A 23,707-nucleotide genomic window follows, 5' to 3' on the forward strand; every position below is an offset into this window, starting at 1 on the left:
ATCTCAGAACTGGCTCAGGTCCGACTGGTGAACGGCCCAAGTCGCTGCGCTGGGAGGGTTGAAGTGTTTCACGACCAGCAGTGGGGAACCGTGTGTGATGACAGCTGGGACATAACTGATGCTGGAGTCGTGTGCAGGCAGCTGGGCTGTGGGACGGCATTATCAGCCCCAGGCGTGGCTAACTTTGGGCGAGGATCAGATCCTATCTGGCTGGATGACGTCAACTGCACAAGGACAGAAACTGCCCTCTCCAATTGTAGTGCTCTGCCTTGGGGACACAATAACTGTAACCATGGAGAAGATGCCGGTGTTGTGTGCTCAGGTAACCTTCATCTACCACCCTGCCTGTTGCAGGGAGGAGGGTGGGAAGCTCATTATGGGGCATTGTCCCCTCACACCCAGTGCTGACCCCAGCATTGTGCTTGGGGCCTGTGATTCAGGGAGAATATGGCAGTTCCTGTAGGGAGTGCTCTCCTCTCAGTCTGTGCTGATCCTAATTCCCCTGTGCGGTTCTTTGGTCCTGTACTGCAGGGAGTGATGCGGGGTTCAGTAGGGGACGCTCATGCTCTCCCCTTGATATCAATGCTGGCTACAAAGGGGGCCTGTGCTGCAGGTAGGAGTGTGTGAGTAGAGGGTTCTCTCCCTTTGCAGTTGTGCTGGCCCGAATATCCCAGTGTGGAGCCATGGGTCCCTAGCATGAGGAAGCCTTGTCTGTGCCCAATTTGGGGCAGCTCCCCGACTCCCTCAGCCACAGGCCACAGAAGCGGTGCCCTCTAGTCCTTGTGGGGTGTGACCTCTCTCCAGGTTGGCAATAGGCACACTTCACCCTTCGGCCCTCCCAGAGTCCCTCTGCAGCACCCAGTCCCTGTCCTGCTGGGCATTCACAGAAGTCACAGATCTGCTGCTCCCAAAGGAACAGGGTCCGAAGATGACGAGTTCCACCTCCTATCTCTGCCCCGATCAACACACAGTTCTAGATCCCTTCATAGTCAAACCAAGGACAAGTGATTTCACACAGTGTAGCGATTTGAGGTGTAGCAAGGATACGGGTTGGAAAGAAATGGTTCCATGGCCAATAAAATCATACCACGCTGACTAGAGCCTAGACTCATTGAACGAGATACTTTTCTGTCTGGTAGAGCAATGCTCACCCTACAGTCCTTCCAGGGTTTTACTCCAGGCTTGGCTGTGATCTCCTGTTCCTGAGACAAACTCTATCAGCCGCCTCCTGGGAGAAAGGGAGCTCTTGTCCCCTCTCCTCTTTCTTTGTAGGTACAGACCATTGTCTCTTCCCAGAGGAGGTCTCTCTTCGGAGACTTGTGCTGAGGGTCCTTTGTCTTTGTATATTCTCAGGCCCACAGTAGGCCCAGGCAGTGATTATAGTCTGTCTCCACGGCTGTGCTTTGTTCTATGTGGTGATTGTCTTAGCCGAAGGGATTGCCATGGCGCAGGTGACAAGCTTCACTTCAACACTTCTGGAGCCTCATATTCTATATCTTACATCTCTCTTCAACTATCTCCCATCCAAACATCTTGCTCCCATTATGGTGACCAGTGGGCTGCTGTCTCTTCGTAGAGACCCCACATACCACCTCTGGTGAGCTATTGTGCATATACCTCACCCAGGGGATCCCCGAATAACTCCAGGCAAACCTGTGCCCTCTGCCAGTTGGCGTCTATTTATCTCTGGGCCAGACTCCTCTGCGGCACATTGGGGACCTGGGTAACTGCAGCTTCCACTGGTTGGATTTGGTGTCAATGGAGCCTGCAGCCGCTCACTCATACTAAAAATCCAGGGCCAATTTCTCAAGAGTCCGGTTCCTAAGCACTATGTTCCGGCAGATTTGCATTTCAGGGGATAAGTCCTGAAGTTGTAACTTCCCCAAGAGCTGGACACAGGAGACACAATTCTTCCTAACTTCCTGTCCTATTACATATTTCCCTGTCCTCTTTCTCAGCTGCCCTGTCCTACCCCAGAAGTGGCTGCATGTCAGTGGGGGGAGTCTTCTTCTTCTGGGTATGTCACAAGTCGATATCTATGTAACCCTATGTATCTATGAATACCAGCACCACGAGTGAGGGTGTAAATCTGCTCCCCAGGAGGTTCCTGCCAGCAGTGCCGGGGGTGATCTTTTAAATTAAGTGCTCTAGTGGGAGCAATAGGTCAGACTGCCGTCCAATCTGCCTAACTAGGTGACAGGTGGCTGGGAGGGGAGTGGACAAACTTCAACATTGACCAAGTAATTAGCGTGGTTAGTGGTGGGGAGCCCGTGACAGGCAGTTGCTGTGTGCAGAGACCGGTCAGATCCATCAGCGGGAGGTGCTACGTTCCCCAGCGACACGAGAGATCACATGCACAGAAACCTCTCTGAGTGTTTATTCCCTTGTTTGTTTGCAGACTCAGGCATCTCAGAAGTGGCTCAGCTCCGACTGGTGAATGGTTCGAGTCGCTGCGCTGGGAGAGTCGAGGTGCTTCACAACCAGCTGTGGGGAACCGTATGTGATTACAGCTGGGACATGACAGATGCTGGAGTCGTGTGCAGACAGCTGGGCTGTGGGACGGCATTAGCAGCCCCAGATGGGGCTCACTTTGGGCAAGGATCTGACCCCATCTGGCTGGTTGACGTGAACTGCACAGGGACAGAAGCTGCCCTCTCCGATTGCAGAGCTCGGCCATGGGAAGAGAATTACTGTGACCACGGAGAAGATGCCGGTGTTGTGTGCTCAGGTAACCTTCATCTACCACCCTGTCTGTTGCAGGGAGCAGGGTGGGAAGCTCATTATGGGGCATTGTCCCCTCACAGCCAGTGCTGACCCCAGCATGGTGCTTGTGGCCTGTGCTTCAGGGAGCAATATGGCAGTTCCAGTAGGGAGCGCTCTCCTCTAAGTCTGTGCTGATCCTAATTCCCCTGTGCGTCTCTCTGGGCCTGTGCTGCAGGGAGCAGTGTGGGGGCTCAATAGGGGACGCTCACGCTCTCCCCTTGATGTCAGTGCTGGCCCCAAAGGAGGCCTGTGCTGAAGGTAGGGGTGTGTGAGTAGAGAGCTCTCTCCCTTTGCAGTTGGGCTGGCCCTAGTGTGGTGCCATGGGTCCCTAGCATGAGGAAGCCTTCTCGGTGCCCAATGTGGGGCAGCTCCCCGACTCCATCGGCCACAGGCCAAAGAAGCTGTGCTCTGTAGGCCTTGTGGGGGGTGACCTCTCTCCAGGTTGGCAATAGGCACATTTCTCCCTTCGTCCCTCCGAGAATCCCTCTGCAGCACTCAGTCCCTGTCCTGCTGGGCATTCACAGCAGTCACAGATCTGCTGCTCCCAAAGGAACAGGGTCCCAAGGTGACCAGTTCCACCTCCCATCTCTGTGCCAATCAACACATAGCTCTAGATCCCTTCATAGTCACACCAAGGACAAGTGATTTCACAGAGTGTAGCGATTCGAGGGGTAGCAAGGAGACGGGCTGGAAAGAAATGGTTCCGTGGCCAATAAAATCATACCACGCTGACTAGAGCCTAGACTCATTGAACAAGGTACTTTTCTGTCTGGTAGAGCATCGCTCACCCCACAGTCCTTCCAGGGTTTTACTCCAGGCTTGGTTGTGATCTCCTTTTCCTGAGACAAATGCTGTCAACCGCCTCCTGGGTGAAAGGGAGCTCTTGTCCCCTCTCCTCTTTCTTTGTAGGCAGGGCTGGCTCCAGGGCTTTGGCCGCCCCAAGCAGCCAAAAAAAAAAAAAGCCGCCATCGCGATCTGCAGCGGCAATTAGGTGGAAGGTCCTTCGCTCCGAGCGGGAGTGAGGGACTGTCCGTCGAATTGTCGCTGAATAGCTGGACCTGCCGCCCCTCTCCGGAGTGGCCGCCCTAAGCACCTGCTTGCCAAGCTGGTGCCTGGAGCCCGCCCTGTTTCTGGGTACAGACCATTGTCTCTTCCCAGAGGAGGTCTCTCTTCTGAGACTTGTGCTGAGGGTCCTTTGTCTTTGTAAATTCTCAGGCCCACACTAGGCCCAGACAGTGACTATAGCCTGTCTCCACGGCTGTGCTTTGTTCTATGTGCTGATTGGCTCAGCCGAAGGGATTGCCATGGCGCAGGTGACAAGCTTCACTTCAACACTTCTGGATCCTCATATTCTATATATTACATCTCTCTTCAGCTATGTCCCATACAAACATCTTGCCCCCACTAGGGTGATCAGTGGGCTGCTGTCTCTTGGTAGAGACCTCACATACCACCTCTGGTGAGCTATTGTGCATATATCTCACCCAGGGGATCCCCGAATAAGTCCAGGCAAACCTGTGCCCTCTGCCAGTTGGCATCTATTTATCTCTGGGCCAGACTCCTCTGTGGCACATCGGGGACTCGGGTAACTGCAGCTTCAACTGGTTGGATTTGGTGTCAATGGAGTCTGCAGCCGCTCACTCATACTAAAAATCCAGGGCCAATTTCTTAAGAGTCCGGTTCCTAAGCACTATGTTCCGGCGGATTTGCATTTCAGGGGATAAGTCCTGAAGTTGTAACTTCCCCAAGAGCTGGACACAGGAGACGCAATTCTTCCTCACTTCCTGTCCTTTTACATATTTCCCTATCCTGTTTCTCAGCTGCCCTGTCCTACCCCAGAAGTGGCTTCATGTCAGTGGGGGGAGTCTTCTTCTTCTGGGTATGTCACAAGTCGATATCTATGTAACCCTTTGTATCTATGAATAGCAGCGCCAGGAGTTAGGGTGTAAATCTTCTCCCCAGGAGGTTCCTGCCAGCAGTGCCGGGGGTGATCTTTTTAATTAAGTGCTCTAGTGGGAGCAATAGGTCAGACTGCAATCCAATCTGCCTAACTAGGTGACAGCTGGCTGGGAGGGGAGTGGACAAACTTTAACATTGACCAAGTGATTAGAGTGGTCAGTGGTGGGGAGCCTGTGACAGGCAGTTGCTGAGTGCAGAGACCGGTCAGATCCGTCAGCAGGAGGTGCTACATTCCCCAGCGACACGAGAGATCAGATGCACAGGAATCTCTCTGAGTGTTTATTCCCTTGTTTGTTTGCAGACTCAGGCATCTCAGAAGTGACTCAGCTCCGACTGGTGAATGGTTCGAGTCGCTGCGCTGGGAGAGTCGAGTTGCTTCACAACCAGCTGTGGGGAACCGTATGTGATTACAGCTGGGACATGACTGATGCTGGAGTCGTGTGCAGACAGCTGGGCTGTGGGACGGCATTAGCAGCTGCTCACTTTGGGCAAGGATCTGACCCCATCTGGCTGGTTGACGTGAACTGCACAGGGACAGAAGCTGCCCTCTCCGATTGTGGGGCTCGGCCTTGGGGAGAGAATTACTGTGACCATGGAGAAGATGCCGGTGTTGTGTGCTCAGGTAACCTTCATCTACCACCCTGCCTGTTGCAGGGAGCAGGGTGAGAAGCTCATTATGGGGCATTGTCCACTCACAGCCAGTGCTGACCCCAGCATGGTGCTTGTGGTCTGTGCTTCAGGGAGTAATATGGCGGTTCCATTAGGGAGCGCTCTCCTCTCAGTCTGTGCTGACCCTAATTCCCCTGTGCGGCTCTATGGGCCTGTGCTGCAGTGAGTGGTGTGGGGGCTCAATAGGAGACGCTCATGCTCTCCCCTTGATGTTAGTGCTGGCCCCAAAGTGGGTCTGTGCTGCAGGTAGTGGTATGTGAGTAGAGGGTTCTCTCCCTTTGCAGTTGTGCTGGCCCTAATGCCCTAGTGTGGTGCCATGGGTCCCTAGCACGAGGAAGCCTTGTCGGTGCCCAATGTGGGGCAGCTCCCCGACTCCATCGGCCACAGGCCAAAGAAGCTGTGCTCTCTAGGCCTTGTGGGGGGTGACCTCTTTCCAGGTTGGCAATAGGCACATTTCACCCTTCGTCCCTCCGAGAGTCCCTCTGCAGCACTCAGTCCCTGTCCTGCTGGGCATTCACAGCAGTCACAGGTCTGCTGCTCCCAAAGGAACAGGGTCCCAAGGTGACCAGTTCCACCTTCCATCTTTGCCCCAATCAACACACAGCTCTAGATCCCTTCATAGTCACACCAAGGACAAGTGATTTCACAGAGTGTAGCGATTTGAGGGGTAGCAAGGAGACGAGTTGGAAAGAAATGGTTCCATGGCCAATAAAATCATACCACGCTGACTAGAGCCTAGACTCATTGAACGAGATACTTTTCTGTCTGGTAGAGCAACGCTCACCTCACAGTCCTTCCAGGGTTTTACTCCAGGCTTGGCTGTAATCTCCTGTTCCTTGGAAAAATGCTGTCAGCCGCCTCCTGGGTGAAAGGGAACTCTTGTCCCCTCTCCTCTTTCTTTGTAGGTACAGACCATTGTCTCTTCCCAGAGGAGGTCTCTCTTCTGAGACTTGTGCTGAGGGTCCTTTGTCTTTGTAAATTCTCAGGTCCCCACTGGGCCCAGACAGCGAGTATAGCCTGTCTCCATGGCTGTGCTTTGTTCTATGTGCTGATTGGCTCAGCCGAAGGGATTGCCATGGCGCAGGTGACAAGCTTCTCTTCAACACTTCTGGATCATCGTATTCTGCATTTTACATCTCTCTTCAATTATGTCCCTCCAAACATCTTGCCCCCATTAGCGTGATGGGTGGGCTGCTGTCTCTTGGTAGAGACCTCATATGCCACCTCTGGTGAGCTATTGTGCATATATCTCACCTAGGGGATCCCTGAATAACTCTAGGCAACCCTGTGCCCTTTGCCAGTTGGCATCTATTTATCTCTGGGCCAGACTCCTCTGCGGCACATTGGGGACCTGGGTAAGTGCCGTTTCCACTGGTTGGATTTAGTGTTAATGGAGCCTGCAGCCGCTCACTCAAACTAAAAATCCAGGGCCAATTTCTCAAGAGTCCGGTTTCCAGTCACTGTGTTATGGCGGATTTGCATTTTAGGGAACCGGTCCTGAAGTTGTAACTTCCCCAAGAGCTGGACACAGGAGATGCAATTCTTCCTAACTTCCTGTCCTACACAGCCTACATATTTCCCTGTCCTGATTCTCAGCTGCCTGTCCTACCCCAGAAGTGGTTGCATGTCAGTGGGGGGAGTCTTCTTCTTTTGTTTATGTCACAAGTCGATATTTATGTAACCCTTTTTCCAGTGTCATTGGAAGCAATTAGGGACGGGTTTAGTATCTACGGTTTCCTTTTCAACAATATAACACAGATCTGGCTTGAGCACCCACCCAGTAACCTGGGACAATTACACACCACCCCTTGGGTGCTTCTACAAGGCAAAGTTTCCCCTCTTGCAAGCAAAAGTGTCAGCGCAGAAAATAATCTTTTTAATAAAAGGAAAAACAATGAGGAGTCCTCGTGTCACCTTAGAGATTAACGAATTGATTTGGGCATAACTTTCATGGGCTAAAACCCACTTCAGATGCATGGAGTGAATAATACAGTAGGCAGTACATATATTACAGCACATGAAAAGATTGGGAGTTGCCTTTCTATATGGGGGGTTAGTGCTAATGAGGTCAGTTCAATCAACGTGGAAGTTGCCAGTTCCCAACACTTGGTTAGAAAGGGTGAATATCAACAGAGGGAAAATTACTTTTTGTAGTGCTAACGGGGCTACTTCAATCAAGGTAGACCTCGCCCATTCCCAGCAATGCCCCTCTGCCATGTACGTTGGCCAAACTGGACAGTCTCTACACAAACGAATAAATGGACACAAAGCAGACTTCAAGAATTGTAACATTGAAAGCCAGTAGGAGAGCACTTCAGTCTCCCTGGACACTCAATAACATACTTAAAAGTGGTCATTCTTCAACCAAAAAAAACTTCAAAAACAGACTGGAACGAGATACTTCAGAACTGGAATTAATTTGCAATCTGGACACCATCAAATTAGGCATGAATAAAGACTGGGAGTGGCTGGGTCACTACAAAAAGTAATTTTCCCTCTCTTGATACTCACACCTTCTTGTCAATTGTTGGGAATGGATGACGTCCACCCTGATTGAATTGGCCTCATTAGCATTACAAAAAGTAATTTTCCCTCTGTTGATATTCACCCCTTCTTGTCAACTGTTGGGAATTGGCCTCTTCCACCTTGATTGAATTGGCCTCATTAGCACTGACCCCCCACTTGGTCAGGCAACTCCCATCTTTTCATGTGCTGTAATATATGCTGCCTAATGTATTTTTCACTGCATGCATGTGATGAAGTGAGTTTTAGCCCATGAAAGCTTATGCCCAAATAAAATTGTTAGTCTCTAAGGTGCCACAAGGACTCCTCATTGCGGATACAGACTAACACGACTACCACTCTGAAATAAAAGGAGGGAATTAACTTGGGAAAATGCCAGATACAGGATTTCTAAACATAAAATCATGAGCAAAACACCTCCCCCAGAGTATGTTGGGCAGTGTCTTTTGCCTCAGGTTCTTGAGTCCAGCAACCAAAAGTTCCTTTAACGTGCCCTTCTCTTCTCCCTCCACTGCACCCCACTCACAGTGGTTGTTCTTGGTTAGTGAAGACCCAGAGTTCAGAGGTGCACCTGTGTGAGTTCAGCTCCCACCATGGGGGCGGGAAGGAGAGCCCCTGGCTCTCTCTGCTGTCTGGGTGCTGGCTCCGGTGGCAGCTGTCCTGCCAGCCACTCACCACTCTGCTCGCCCTCACTTTCTGCTGTCCCCGGCCTCTCTACTGTGACCTCTGCAGGTTGCTCTATTGAGGCTCCACCCAGCTTTCAGTGACTGTCAGCTCCTAGTGGGGAAACCTCAGTGCTGAAGCAGGCTGGGCAGAAACAAGGTTTCACAGCCTCATAACTATATACATGAAATTATAACCTATAACATTACTATAACAACAATGCTCAGTGCATCATGAGCCTTCCGAAGACACCCAACATAACAAACTTTGCATTATATAAAACACAATCCTTTTATAAGGATGAACATGGGGGTGCTGGGTTATCCACCAAGGTACAGAGCGTCACACTTCCCTTAGTTTACTGCAGGAGGGTTAGTCACTGACTAGCTCGAAAGCAGTTTTTGTTACAGTTCTCTTGGCATCCAGCCATTAAGGCCATGAGGCGGTGTGCCTCAGTTTCCGCATTCACACACAGCAAACCAGGTTTTTTATGGTTTCTCTGCTGTGATAAGATTTAAACCTGTTTACAGGTATTAATTGAAAAGTAGTATTATCATAAGGTTTAACGTCCGTGTCAAAATTCTTATCCCCAAAACTTAACATTAATACCAAAATTTGTATCACAGATGGGTGTTTACAAGTATCTTTATGATACCACGCCCTCTGTTCTGATATTTTAGTTTGAGGTTAGTTTGTTCATTACCCATGATGTCCTTTGACTCTTTGCCATGTAATCAGTCACTGGCTTTTCTTTCCTTGCAGAGTTCCCCTCTGTGTGGGCTCTTAATTTAATCATGTTCCTGGAATTTTGGTGCCTCAGGGTCTGGCAAGACAGGTGTTCAGGGGGATCCTGCATGTTGGCTGGCCCTTTGGGGAGCAGTCTCCCAACCCCAGGACTGTACATATGCAAAAAATCCAGCTCCCCTTCTGGGGTTACCCTGTGTTTCCCCTCCCAGCACTGAGTCCTTCCCTGCCCCGTAGAGGGCTGTGATTTGTGCTCTCTGGTCTAGGTGTGTTTACCCTCCGATCAGATTCACATTTCCCCAGCAACTTTCCCATAACTGCTCTCTGTGTCTCACTAGCCTGGGGGAAAATACCCCCCTCTCTGCCAGTTGGGTCATTTGTGTTCTCACAGACCCTGGCAATTTCCTGGTCTCCACTCCTATGCCGTCACAGGCATTGGAGCTGCATCTTGATGTAAAGAGACACAGTCACTTTCCACAAACTTGTCAGAAACAGCATCCTGAAAAACTGGGACCTGGATCGGGGTACCCTCCGCCACCCCTTTCTCTGTCCCTGAGAAGTCAGCTGTGTGACTGCTCCCTTCCAGGAGGTCAGGTACACAGTTCCTTCTCAAAACCTGGGTCACAGGCTGAGTGCCTGGGTGCACAGAGGCTGACCCAGCCATCCTCCTAGTGTCCTGGGCATCCTGCCCCAATTGACTAGTGAGGAGACATTCCTGTACCCCCACTATTCCTTCCCCAGTTTCCTCCTCTGGGCCCCCTCCTAAGACACATTTCTCTGTGCTCCCTAGGAAGGGTTCTGTCTCTCGTTCAGCTGCAGAACTCTGCCAGCTAACAACTGGGACAGTTTCCTTTATCGCTGACAACACCTCTCCTGCCCCTGCACCTGAGGGCATGTTGCCTTCTGCTGGAAAGGAGCTAGTCTCAGCCCCTCCCCTACTTGGAAGCACCCTGCTTCCCTGTGTTACAGAGTCATAGGAATCCTCACCCACCTCAGTGGTTTCTGAGATCCCCTGTCCCTTCTCTGGGCTCTCCTCTGGGACACATTGCTCTATGCTCCCTAGAGCCGGTTTTGCCTCTGGTTCAGCTGCGACCTGCTGGGAGCAACGAACCTGGACAGTTCTCTCCCTGGCAGGCATTACACCCCCATCCCTTCCCGACATGGTGTTCCCTCCAGCTGCAGTGCAGGAGTTGGTCTCAACCACTCTCCACCTGGAAGCATGTGGCTTCCCCCAGCTGTAGAAGAATCAAGGAGACTCTCTCCCATTCTCTCAGCAGTTCCTGAGACCTTACCCTTTCCCTCACGGGTCCCAGAATAAAATTCCCTCCTGCTGCAGGCAAATACTTTAACCTGAGTTACACAGAGAAAATCATTACCAAGAAGCAGGTCGACTGAGAGGTGTTCTATTACCCCCACAGTCAAACCACTTTCCAAACCTTCCCACACCACATAGATTCTAGCTAGTGGTACGAGGAATCTGCTTTCACCCACCCACATAATCTCTGCCATTTGGCCAGGCAACATACTGGCCTTTGGGACCACACTCTGCTTAACCAAAGAGATCGGGGCCCCTGTATCCCTCTTCCCCTAGTATTCCCTGCCATCAATTTGGACAGCCTTAACATGCTCCATATCTGGTTCTGCAGAGGCTAAGCTCACAAAACCAATATGATAGGTTTGAATTGCTTGGGCGGGGGGGGGGGGGGGTTGTGTTGAGGACAGCAGAACTACCATGGGCTATTGGTTGCCAGCTTCCTCCTAGCACGGGACATTTATTCCTCAGGTGATCAGTGGGATTACACTGATAGCACCTTTTGGGCTCTTCTGCTTTTACAGAAGATTTGGGATGAGGGTTAGAGGAATGTTTTTGGGTAAGAGAATGTTTAGGCTCCCAACCCCCTTCTCTCTTCCCAGGGGCAAAATGGGATCCTCCCTTCCCACCAGTTTTAAACCCCTCAGTCTGTGGCCTGCCCTCAATAGATGCCTGATTCTGTTTAAAGGCATCTGCTAAAAAAGCCACCTCATCCACAGACTTTAGATCTTTGTCCCATAGACACTGATTTACAACACCCTTACACACACTTAGGAAATGCTCTTGAGCAACAAGATCCAAGATTCCCTCACAACTTGCCATCTCTTTGCCCCTCACCCATTTTCCCAACAAATCTTTCATTTTCTTTACATATTCCCCATTACTAATACCAATATTCCTTTTAAGATTCCTAAATTTAACTCTATATGTTTCAGGGGTAATCTGAAACCTTCGCAAAACAGTATCTTTAAATTTACAGTAGTCTTCTAAAGCATCTTCAATAGGCATTCCACTGAATACATTTTGAGCTTTACCAGTTAATTTCGTAATCAGGGTAGGAACTCTCTTATCAGAGATTTCATGTATTACACACAGCCTTTCGAAGGTAATCAGATATTCAGCAATATCATCGTCTTCACTGTATGCAGGACATAAATGGTGTTCCCACTTGTGGATTTTTGGAGTGATGGGGGTCATTGGCATTGGGGGGTTCTGGTTCTGCTTCTCTAGCAAGTTCAGTTGGTGTTTTCGCTCTCTCACTTTCTCTTTCTCTTCCATGACCCTTCTGTGTGAAGCCTCCTCTCTGGCTGCCTCTCTCTCCATAGTTTCCCTGGCCATAGCTGCTTCTTTGAGCCTCATTTCTGCCTGCCACATTTGAAACTCGTGGTCCTTTTCCTTCTCCACAGCTTCCAATCTGGCCAGCTCTAGTTTTGTAGCTGCCTCACTGGTAGTCATTTTTCTGCTTTCTTGTGCTTATTCGCCTCACCCAAAATAAACAAACAGAAAATAACAAAACTGTGACCTCCTCCTGACTGTTTGTAGCCACTGCACTTAAGACTCACTTAAAATCACAAATATCAGTGCTTAAAGTGTGAACTTCACTTGGAGTAATAAGCTGCACATACACCCCGCTCGCTGCGCCACTGTGACGTTCCCCTCTGGTGTTTTCTGGACCAGTGATCTGTTAGGTCACTCAAATCCTTGATTCTGGGAGCCAGACTTACCCCCACTCCTGGGCTGTTCATGCACAGCCTCTGGCATGTAAGTTGCTCCTTGGACTGTGCAACTGAATGACACTAGCCAATATCTCCGGTACCAGACACAATCCTAGGAACCTCCATCTTGCAGTGTCCAGTTATGCCCATTGGACACGGAGAGCTTATATGAATGTGTCAATTTAACAAAGAAATTGATATGTATCAGGCCTGTTATCTCAAGGGGAATCTCTGACATGCTTCAAACCAAACACACTGTTTCAGGTAGAATAAACAAACAATTTATTAACTATAAAGATAGATTTTAAGTGATTATAAGTCAAAGCATAACAAGTCGGATTTGGTCAAATGAAATAAAAGAAAAACCCATTCTAAGCTGATCTGAACACTTTCAATGCCCTTACAATCTTAGATGCTTCTCACCACAGGCCGGCTGGTTGCTCTTCAGCCAGGCTCTCCCCTTTGATCAGTGCTTCAGTTGCTTGGTGGTGGTCGTGTCTGTAGATGTAGGTGGAAGAGAGAAGACGAGCATGGCAAACATCTCTCCCTTTTATGGAGATATACCTATCCTATCTCATAGAGCTGGAAGGGACCTTGAAAGGTCATCGAGTCCAGCCCCCTGCCTTCACTAGCAGGACCGAATACTGATTTTTGCCCCACATCCCTAAGTGGCCCCTTCAAGGATTGAACTCACAACCCTGGGTTTAGCAGGCCAATGCTCAAACCACTGAGCTATCCCTCCCCCCTTTTATCATGTTCTTTCTTCCTTCTTGGCTTTGCCCCCCCTTCAGAGTCAGGTGAGCATTACCTCATTGCAGTCCCAAACTAGCTAAAGAAAGGGGGGCGACTGACTCAAGAGTCCAACACACCCTTTTGTTGCTGCCGAGACCAGCGTCCTTTGTTCCTGTGAGGCTTGGCTGGGTTTGTCCCATACATGCCTTGATGAACTGCCCCTCTGCTCTTAGAGTTTTTCCTGGGCTTATTTTAAGCCACGAGGATACATTTTCAGCCTCATAACTATATACATGAAATTATAACCTATAACATTACTGCAACAACAATTACTATAACATCACTATAACAACAATGCTCAGTGCATCATGAGCCTTCCGAAGACACCCAACATGACAAGCTTTGCATTGGATACCACACAATCCTTTTATAAGGATGAACATGGGGGTGCTGGGTGATCCCCCAAGGTACAGAGCATCACAGGTACCTTCTTTGCATTTTGTCAAATCTGCAGTGAAGGTGTTCTTAAAATGAACAACATTTGCTGAGTCATCATCCGAGACTACTGTAACATGAAAGATATGGCAGAATGCAGGTAAAATACATAGCAGGAGATTGAAATTCTTAGGGGAGAATTGTGTGTCACAAATTACATTAACACATTGCTTTTTTAATGAGCATCATCAATATGTTAGTAGGTCATCTGGAATGGTGGCCGAAGCATGAAGGAGCATGTGAATGTTTAGCATCTCTGGCACAATGCCACCTACAAAAGTGCCATGCAAACACCTCTTCTCACTTTTGAGAGACATTGCAAATAAGAAGCAGGCAGCATTATCTCCTGTAAATGTAAACAAACTTGTTTGTCTGAGCTATTGGCTGAACAAGAAGTAAGACTGAGAGGATGTGTAGGCTCTAAGTTTTACATTGGTTGTTTGTTTGTTTTTGAGTGCAGTTATGTAACAAAAAAAAATCTACATTTGTGAGTTGCACTTTCATAATAAAGAGATTACACTACAGTACTTGTATGAGGTGAATTGCAAAATACTATTTCTTTTACCATTTTTACAGTGCAAATATTTGTAATCTAAAATACAGTAAAAACTGTTTTTTCCAGCACTTCACCAACCAGAAAGCTCTATATATCGGCATTTCTGATCTTCATTGAAATGCCGGTTTATAGTTCGGTTGGTGCGGGGCCGGCACGGGGTTGGGGTGCAGGAGGGGGTGTGGAGCTTGGGCTCTGGGAGGGACTTTGAGTGTGGGAGGGGTCTTAGTTGGTGGGAGGGGGTCCGGGGTGTAAGATCTTGGGGCCGCTCACCTCGGATGGCTCCCCGCAAGCAACGACCTGTCCCGGGCTCTGGCTACTCCTAAGCGGAGGCGCGTCAGGTGGCTCTGCATTTTGCCACCCCCCGTGCTGGCTGCACAGCTCCCATTGGCTGGGAACTACGACCAATGGGAGCTGCGGGGGAGGCGCCTGAGGGCAGAGGAAGTGCTCCAAGCCACCTGCCGTGCCTCTACCTAGGAGCAGCCGGGATAAATTGCCACTTGCAGGGAGCCACTCGAGGTGAGTGCCCCTGGATCCAGCACCCTGCACCTGATACTGCGCTCCAACTGCCTGCCCCGAGCCTCTTCCTGCACCCAAACTTCCTCCCAGAGCCCGTGCTCCACACGCCCTCCCGTGCCCCAGCCCCCAGCCCTCCCCCTACTCCCGCACCCAAACTCCCTCCCTCTTAGTTAGCCAGCATTTTTCGTTTACTGCCACCCCCCATTCTCTGAACATGCCGGATAAAACAACCTTAACTGTAATAATATAAAGTGAGAACTGTACACATTGTATTTTGTGTTGTAATTGAAATCAATATATTTGAAAACATAGAAAAAAATCCAAAATATTTACTAAAATTTGGTATTCTATTGTTTAGCTGTGCGATTAAAACTGCAATTTAATTTTAATCACGATAAATTTTTTGAGTTAATCGTGTGAGTTAACTGAGTTAATTGACAGGGAGTGAACCCCAAACATGCTTTGCAGAGGCTGTTCATACTCATCAGTGGGAGGCGCTATGTACTTCTTTGCATGATTGCTCATGTTCATACCAATAGGTGTGAGCGCACCACATGCACAATTGTCAAAAGGTTTTTCTCTAGCGGTACCTGTTGGGTCGGCTGTGGAGACCCGTGGAGTGGCGCCTTCATGGCGGTGTATATAGGTCCCTGCCAACCCACCGCCTGCTCAGTTCCTTCTTACCGCCAATGATGGTTGTTGGAGCAGCGCAGTCTCTTGCATTCGCAAGTGCCTAGCTAGTGGTTCCATTTTCTTAGTTGTAGATAGTTAATAGTTAGTTATATAGTAGTTTCTAGTAAGTTGGGCTGACTTTGGGGGGCTTTCCCCCTGCCCCAGTTTCCCCAGGCACCTTGGCCTGCCTCAGTCACAGGGGTTTAAGGCGTGCAAGAGGTGTGCCAAACCTATGCTCACAGGCAATCCGCATGCTCCTTGTCTCAAGTGCCTAGGAGACAGTATCAGACAGACAAGTGCCCAATTTGCAGGAGTTTTAGACCCAGAGCTAAGAGAGAGCGGGACTATCGTTGAAAGCTCCTCCTGATGGAGTTGTCCCTTCGCCCCCAGCTGGCCCCAGAAATGGCACTGGCATCATTAGTGCTCAGGGCCCCGGCCTCGGTGAGGGACGTCCTGGCACCAAGAAAGGACTCCTCCAAGGGTGCTACCAGGTGGCAATGTTCACAGTCCCCGGTGCAGCATAAGAAAAAGAAGGGGGACAAGGGTCATTCCCCCATCAAGAATCAGCGAGGGGATTCCAGTGGGGTGTGTCCTGCGTCGGGACACTCATGGTCTGCACCTCAAGACCCGGCACTGTTGACTCTGGCCCCAACTGGGGGCCCATCAAGTCCGGTGCTGGTGGACTCCCCAACTCAGGAGGTTTTGGAGGAACAGCTTGACCTCCCCTCGATGCCGGACACCTATGAGGCAGCGCGGGACCTCATTGCCATGATGGCGCAGTCCCCGGCCTTGCAGGTGCGAGCTTCAGCACCGCAAGCTCAGGCTCCGTCAGTGGCACCGACAACGGCACCAGCTGCAGCATCTATGGCGGTGAGGCATATGGCTCTGGCACCATTTGCAGCACTGTTGCGGGACCACCACTGGTTAATAATCGCAGCAAGCCCATGATGTTACAGCACCACTCACCATCATCCCGGTACTGCTACCCGGCACCATTGGTCTTCGCTCTCCTGTGGTCGGGCACAGAGTACTCGTCCAAATCAGACGCTGAGTCTTCTGTCTCTTGAAGCACCCAGTACTGCTCCCACTCCCGGCACTGGTCCTGGCACCACAAAGCTGTGGACTCATCGATACCGGTGGTCTCCTAGCCACCCGAGTGGCAGGGCTCAGTACAGTGCCCCTTTTGGACTCCTTCAACCTATCATCAGACTCAGGGTCAGGGCTCCAGGGCCGCATTGGTGGCATCTCCACCCCATTCGCTTCCCCAGAAATGTTGGTGGCTCGCCACACCTGCAGGGCTCCTGAGGACCCCCAATGAGACAGGGACTCTGGGCCGTCACACTCTGGCACAGCGCCTGAACCAGTGCCACCAGTTGTACTGGAGCCACTTCCAGTCATGGGTGGGACCGAAGCACCCGACCCAGCCTCCAGAGAGCGAGAAGGGCAGGAAGACCCGGTCCCACGGGCCTCCTCCTCCTCCTCACTGGATGAGGCAGTGGCGGGCACCACCATCACCTTTCCAGTGATGGACACTAGGGGACACCAGGACCTTCTTAGGAGGGTGGCCCTAAACCTGAATCTCCAGGCAGAGGAGTTACAGAGGAGTCGGACCCGATGGTGGACATCCTTGCCCCGGAGTGTCCATCTAGGGTGGCCTTGCCCCTGATAAGAACGATCCAGAACACTCCTAGGGTGCTCTGGCAGACTCCGGCGTCAATACCACCCACCACTAAAGGGGTGGAGAGATACTATTTTTTTCCGCAGAAAGGGTACGAACACCTTTTCACCCACCCCCAATCGGGGACTCTGGTGCTTGATACAGCAAATCATAAGGAGTGAGAGGGGAAGCCAGGTCCCGCCTCAAAGCCACAGAATGCTAAGAAGCTGGATTTTTTCGGCTGAAAGGTCTACTCAACCAGGGGGCTCCAGCTTCGAGTAGCCAACCAGCAAGCGGTACTCAGCTGCTTTCAATTCCTGGAGATTGTTAGCAAAATTCCAGGAGTTGCTCCTGGCTGACTCACACAAGGAGTTTAGTGCGCTCCTCAAGGAGGGCAGAGTGGTCTTGAGAACCTCCCTCTGGGCTGTGTTTGACGCAGCAGACTCGGCAGCTTGGACTATGGCCACCACCATTACAATGAGGCGCAGGACATGGCTGCAGGTGTTGGGGATACCACTGAGGTCCAGAACATGATTCAGGACCTCCCCCTTGATCATGCAGGCCTGTTCACCCAAAATACGGACTCTTGCCTGCACAGCCTTAAGGACTCGAAGGTGACTTTAAAGTCTTTGGGTAGCCACACCCCTGCTCCCCAAAGAAAGTCATTTAAGTCTCAGCCCCATCTCACTTCTACTGTGGTCCTCCGAGGCGAGACTCGTCCAGGAGACAGGTCAAAAATAATAGCAAGCGCCTGCCACAGTCCTCCTCAGGCCAAGGCCAGGGTTCGGCCAAACAGCCCCCAGGCCTGAAGCCAAACTTTTGAAGATGCACCTGAGGACGGAGCATCAATATCGAACTCGGATCCTTACCCTCCCTTTGTGAATCGTTTCTCCTGCTTCTACCATGCTTGGTCTAAGATCACGTCAGATCGCTGGGTCCTGAGCACGGTACGGGTGGGATATTTGTCATAAACATACAGCTAAGGGTAGCATAAAATCCCTCCTTTGCCTGTAAGGGATTAAGAAGCTCAAATAACCTGGTTGGCACCTGACCAAAAGGACCAATAAGGGAAGAAGATCCTTTCAAACCTGTGGGGACAGGTTTTGTTTTGTGCTCTCTTTGTTGTTCTCTCTGAGACAGAGAGAGACCAGGGCAGGAAAAACATCTCCTAAAGCCATATCCACTGGTTACCCACAAAACCAACCTCCCCCCCTCTTATAAATTATAGAAGGCCAGAAAGGACCATTGTGATTGTCATAAACAGACAGTTAAGGGTGAATTCTTCTTTTACCTGTAAAGAGTTAAGAAGTTCACATAGCCTAGCTGACACCTGACGAGAGGAACCAATGGGGGGACAAGATGTTTTCAAAGAGGGAGGAGGGAAATCTGTCTTTGGTCTGTTCAGAAAAGTTTGTGCCGGAGTGAAGAATCCAGGAATCAGCCATCTAACATTTCTTAAAAGTAGTAAGTGTTTAGAGAAGGAATGTATTAGATCATGTTTATTTTCTTTTGTGACTTCGTTTTGCATAAGAGGGAGAATCAAATTGTGTGTCTTTGTGTAACTAAGGTTTTTGCCCAGAGGGACATCCTCTGTATTTTGAATCTGTTGTCTGTGAGAGTAGCTTGCATGCTAATCTCACAGAGGTATTCCTTTCACCCCTTTTCCTTTAATTAAAAGTCTTCTTTTAAAGAGCCCGATTGATTTTTCCTTGTTTTAAGATCCAAGGGCTTTTAGATCTGGGCTCACCAGGAATTGGTGGGAGGTGAATCAGTCTCAATCCTGCCAGGAAAAGGGGGATAAAGACTGGGGAAATATTTGGGGGGGGGGGGGAAGACAGAGTTTCAAAATGACTCTCCCATAAATGTTTGTTTAAACTATTTGGGGTGGCAGCAACTAGATCTAAGCTGGTAAATAAACTTAGGGGTTATCTCATGCAGGTCCCCACATCTGTACCCTAAAGTTCAGAGTGGGGGTGACACCTTGACAATGATCATCTCATCTGACCTCCTGTGTAACACAGGCCACAGGACCTCCCTGAAATCATTCCTGTTTCAACTAGAGCAAAGCTTTTAGGGAAGTGTCCAATCCTGACCTAAGAACAGCCTGTGATGGACAATCCACCACAATCCTTGGCAAGTTGTTCCATTGGTTAATTACTCTGACTGTTAAAAATGTGCACTTCTTGATCAAGTTTTTCCTGCCCTTCTTCTCCCTTGTTGTCTAATGAAATGTGAGTATCCATGTTCTTTTCATTTTCTAGGACTGGAAAATGTTACAATATTGGCAATTACAATTCCTGTTTTGGTGGGTGTGATTTTGGCTCTTGTTCTGCCCCTGGTGTATTACCTTAAGAAGAAGAAGAAAGGTATGTAAACATGGAAACCTCACATTATTCACAAATGAACAGGTATAGGAGGCAAACAAAGGACATAAAAAAGAGATTCCCACCTCACATGGTGTTCTCAGACATGGAAAACCTGAAGAAAATAACATTTAAATAATTGCCATATAGAAAATCTGAACCTGAAATGTGAACCCTTTCAGACATTGAGGGTAAAGAGAGCAAAATGGGGGTTAAACTCCAGCTCTGAACTTAATCTTTTGAGGTCCTTTCCAGACCTATGATTCTATCTAGTCCATCCATGCTGGACCATGTAAACCTAGATGATCCCTGGCAGATGTTTATCTAACCTCTTCTTAAAATCCTCCGATGAAGGGGCTTCCACTACTTACCTAGATAACCTATTCCAGTGCTTGACTATCCTTAGAGTTAGAAAGTTTTCCTAATACCTAACCTTAAACCGCTCTTGCTGCAGATTAAGACCATTAATTCATGTTTTACTTAACAGACATGGAGAACAATTTATCACCTCCTCTTCATAACTTGTACCTAAAGTTTTGGTTTGAGATATATTTTCTGGATCTGATTTGGATTTGGCTTGACATGGAAGAAATCTTGCATGAACAGCTGATTTTGTGAGACTTGCATGATTTGAGATCAAAATCATATGACCCACAGCTTGTCAGATTTCACCACTGACCCTGAGCCTATACACTAGTCCAGGATTGACCTTGAGTCTGAATTTAGGAGCTGGTCAGTATTTTTCAAATGTCAAAAATTGGATGAAAATCCAGATTTTGATATTTGAAACAAACTAGAAAAACATTGGTTAGGGGGCTTATTCCTTCACCCTCTCACTTCCCTGGTCCTTCTCGCATGAACAGAGAGCAACAATACCCGAAGTCCAAAGGCGCAAACAATTTGATGTTTATTGGGGTGAACTTCCAGCAAGCATGATTCCAGTTTCCTTCCTCAGTGTTCCCCTTCCCAGCTCTGACACCACAGAGCCATCCCTGTTCCCATTCACCCCTTAGCAAAACATGTTTCCAATTTCCCCACCCCCATTCCCTGTTCCCATTCCCCCCCTTACTTCCTGATTGACTGTAGACTATATAGTAAAACTTGAGTTCTGCTTAGCTATACCTTAACCAATCATTTTACTGAAATTTAACTAACCAATCCTAACTTACTGTAACATGGTTATTTAACCAATTATATTCCACCATCTTAATTGGTTTACACCCAACAAAATTAATTATACAGCAGACAGAAACAATTACAGAACCAGACAGAGACCATGCAAATAAACATACAAAACAATACAGAAATGAGGATTTTACAACTACATCTATACAGACTGTGGCAAATTGCCGGCACTACTATGATGGGTCTCGCGCTCTCTCTTCTTGGGGGGGGGGGTTCAGGGCACCATTTCTTGCCCCTAAACTGGGATATTAACTGTCCCACTAGTGTCCTAGAGGCAGGGCCGGCTCTAAGTTTTTTGCTGCCCCAAGCAAAAAATTTTTTGGTTTCCCACCCCCCAGCCCTAGGCTCTCTCTCTCTCTCTTCCCCCCCCCCCCAACTGCACCCTCCTGCCGCCCCAGCCCTGAGTCACTGGTAACTCGCTCCCAGGGTGGGTCATTCAGCAGGAATTTTGGATGTGCACAGAACACAGACAGGATTGGTTCCCATATGGTTACAGAACTGCAGTAAAGTGGAACAATTTTCAGCTTGTGTGATTGAAGGATATCTGGATGCATATTATAAGACTGTCCTACATAAATGAGGAAAAGTTGAGGTGCCTTTATTATTCTTTTGTTCCATTCTTTGTTTCTATGGGGAATTTGCCAGTGCAATATTACTGTCTTCCTTTTAAACAAATAAAACTAAAACTAAAAAAAAAAAACCCAATGGCTGTTGAAAATAGCAATTCCAGTCCTAATAACCACTGGGAAGCATTTCTTGCTCAATTTATTCTACTTTTTCTACAGCAAGTTACAGTGGATCAGTATATTTGATTTGGGAGAAATGAAGTAACACCTGTCCAAATTGAGCTTGAGCACTCCTGAATTTTGAGGGTGTTCAAATCTGGAAGGCAGGTGCTAGATTCCCTTTTTGAATATTAGGGAGATCTGGAAAAGAAAAGTCAATTTCTGCTTCCATGGCTCAGAAGTGTAAAACCTCCTATGTGCCTGGTACTGTACCTAAAGCTGCCCAGGTCCTAGTAGAGCCTCCCCTCCCTTACTTTTCATTTTAAATTCTAGTGGGATCTCCCTTGCTACGTTTCAGATAGAGAGGTGCACTGTCCGTTTAGTCCACCCAATTCTTTCTTTGGGGGAGAGCCCAGGGCTGGGGTGGCAGGAGGTGCGGGTGCAGGGGGAGGAGGAAGAGCCCAGGGCTGGGGTGGCAGGAGGTGCGGGTGCAGGGGGAGGAGGAAGAGCCCAGGGCTGGGGTGGCAGGAGGTGCAGGGGGAGGAGGAAGAGCCCAGGGCTGGGGTGGCAGGAGGTGCGGGTGTGTGTGGGGGAGAAGAGCCCAGGGCTGGGGTGGCAGGAGGTGCAGGGGGAGGAGGAAGAGCCCAGGGCTGGGGCAGCAGGAGGTGCGGGTGTGCAGGGGGGAGGAGAGCCCAGGGCTGGGGTGGCAGGAGGTGCGGGTGTGGGGGGGAGAGCCCAGGGCTGGGGCAGCAGGAGGTGCGGGTGTGCAGGGGGGAGGAGAGCCCAGGGCTGGGGTGGCAGGAGGTGCGGGTGGGGGGGGGAGAGCCCAGGGCTGGGGCAACACAGGGCTGCAGGGGGAGCCCAGGGCTGGGGTGGGGGGTGGCAAAAAACCTAGAGCTGGCTCTGTCCCTACCATTCACAGCAAGCTGCAGCATGAGGTTTCAGTTCCACACTCCTTCCCCCTCCCTTTCCTGTTAATTACAGCCGAGGGAATGCTGGGAAATGTAGTTCTTTCCCTGCTCCAGGGCTGGCTCTATAGGCAGGGAGCTAACCAAGGAGCTACAGCTCCCAGGGCCCCCTGTTGGTTCTCAGTTCCCAGGCTGGATTCTTGCACCCCTGCAAATTTGCCACCCCAAGCAACTGCTTGCTTTGCTGGTGCCTAGAGCCGGCCCTGCCTAGAGAAGGGGAGTGGAGGGGGAGGGACCCGGGCCCACCCTCTACTCCGGGTCCCAGCCCAGGGGCCCTAGGGATAGTGGTAAACCATTTGAACTAGCGGTTCCTTCCACTGGGCTACTTCCCTCTCCTGCCTTTCAGCTTGTGGGGGGCTTCCTGCCCTCCCTCTGCACAAGCCAGGTGTCCTTTTACCTAGGGTCTTGGTCTTCTTACCCCACCACAGCACTTCTCCAAACTTTCCTCTGCTTTCCTCCAAACTGCTCTCTGCTTCAATACCAATCCACTCTGTTTCTATTCCTTCAAACTGTTCTCTGCTCCAACTCCTTCCCCTGTCTGATTGAAGCAGGGGGTTTTTATCAGGTGACTAACTTCAGGTGCTCTAATTGACTTCAGGTGCTCTAATTAATTTATAGCAAACTTTCTTCCCTGTACAGGGAATAAGGCTCCCTTCTAACCCTCTCCTGCTGCTCTCTGGCCATGCTGTATCACAAGACATAAGGGTTTCCCAGCTGTGTCTATTGATAAGTGAGTTCTTACCAGACAGAAAACTATCAAACTAAATTTCCTTTTACATCTTCTAGGCTCTTCCCTTTCTCTGGAGGTGACAGGAATATCAGGACAGGATTGTATTCCTAACAGCCCAATAGCACCTTATTTCCATGTAACTAGTTTGGAATGTGAGAATGTGACCGTTCACTTCTCAGCCCATGGCTGCCTCGGCTGCTTAGCCAAAGGCCTTACTTAGCCTAAGAACAGGGCCTCAGACTGTCACAGTGAGAGACACAGAAAGACAATGATTTTGATTCTTTCTTTTATACCTCTCTAACTAGCTAAGGGATAAAAATACACCTAAATTCTTCAAATATAGGCCTTTGCAGACAGGCCTGAATATCTATATCCTAACACCATTCACAAAACTTTTTTCTTGATTTTTTTTTATCAACTCTAATGCCAGATGAAAGTATATGAATTTCAAAATTTTATATTTCAAAAAATCAGGAAAAAACCTAAAAGAGTTTGTGAATTCTTCTCCACCTTTTTGTGATGAGCTCTGATGAACTCTTCACCTAGCCCTAACCCTAACCTAAATCTTAACAGAACTCCAGAAACAAACCCCTGTCTCCTTATCCCTTAAGTAGTTTGTTTAACTTCCTCTCCCTCTCATTGATATTTTGAGGAGAGGCAAAGAATTTTTCTCTAAACCTTTCTAATTTGTTTTTTTTTTTTTTTCCAGTTGTAAATAATAGGAGAAAAGAAAGGTAAGAATGGTGTAATTCCATCATAC

At 49.2% G+C, this 23,707-nt stretch overlaps 1 protein-coding gene across 1 annotated transcript in view; it reads left to right on the forward strand.

Moving 5' to 3' along the window:
• The first annotated feature begins 2,517 nt into the window (after nt 1–2,517).
• The window catches only part of LOC135892878 (deleted in malignant brain tumors 1 protein-like), a 155,837-nt gene continuing 134,647 nt past the window's right edge, over nt 2,518–23,707 (forward strand). The window contains exons 1-2 of the mRNA XM_065420646.1: nt 2,518–2,728; nt 5,024–5,344. Coding sequence (XP_065276718.1) covers nt 2,518–2,728; nt 5,024–5,344 — 532 coding nt within the window. The remainder of the gene's footprint in view (nt 2,729–5,023; nt 5,345–23,707) is intronic.

Source organism: Emys orbicularis, chromosome 21 (assembly GCF_028017835.1).
Source record: "Emys orbicularis isolate rEmyOrb1 chromosome 21, rEmyOrb1.hap1, whole genome shotgun sequence".
Classification (NCBI taxonomy): Eukaryota; Metazoa; Chordata; order Testudines; family Emydidae; genus Emys; species Emys orbicularis.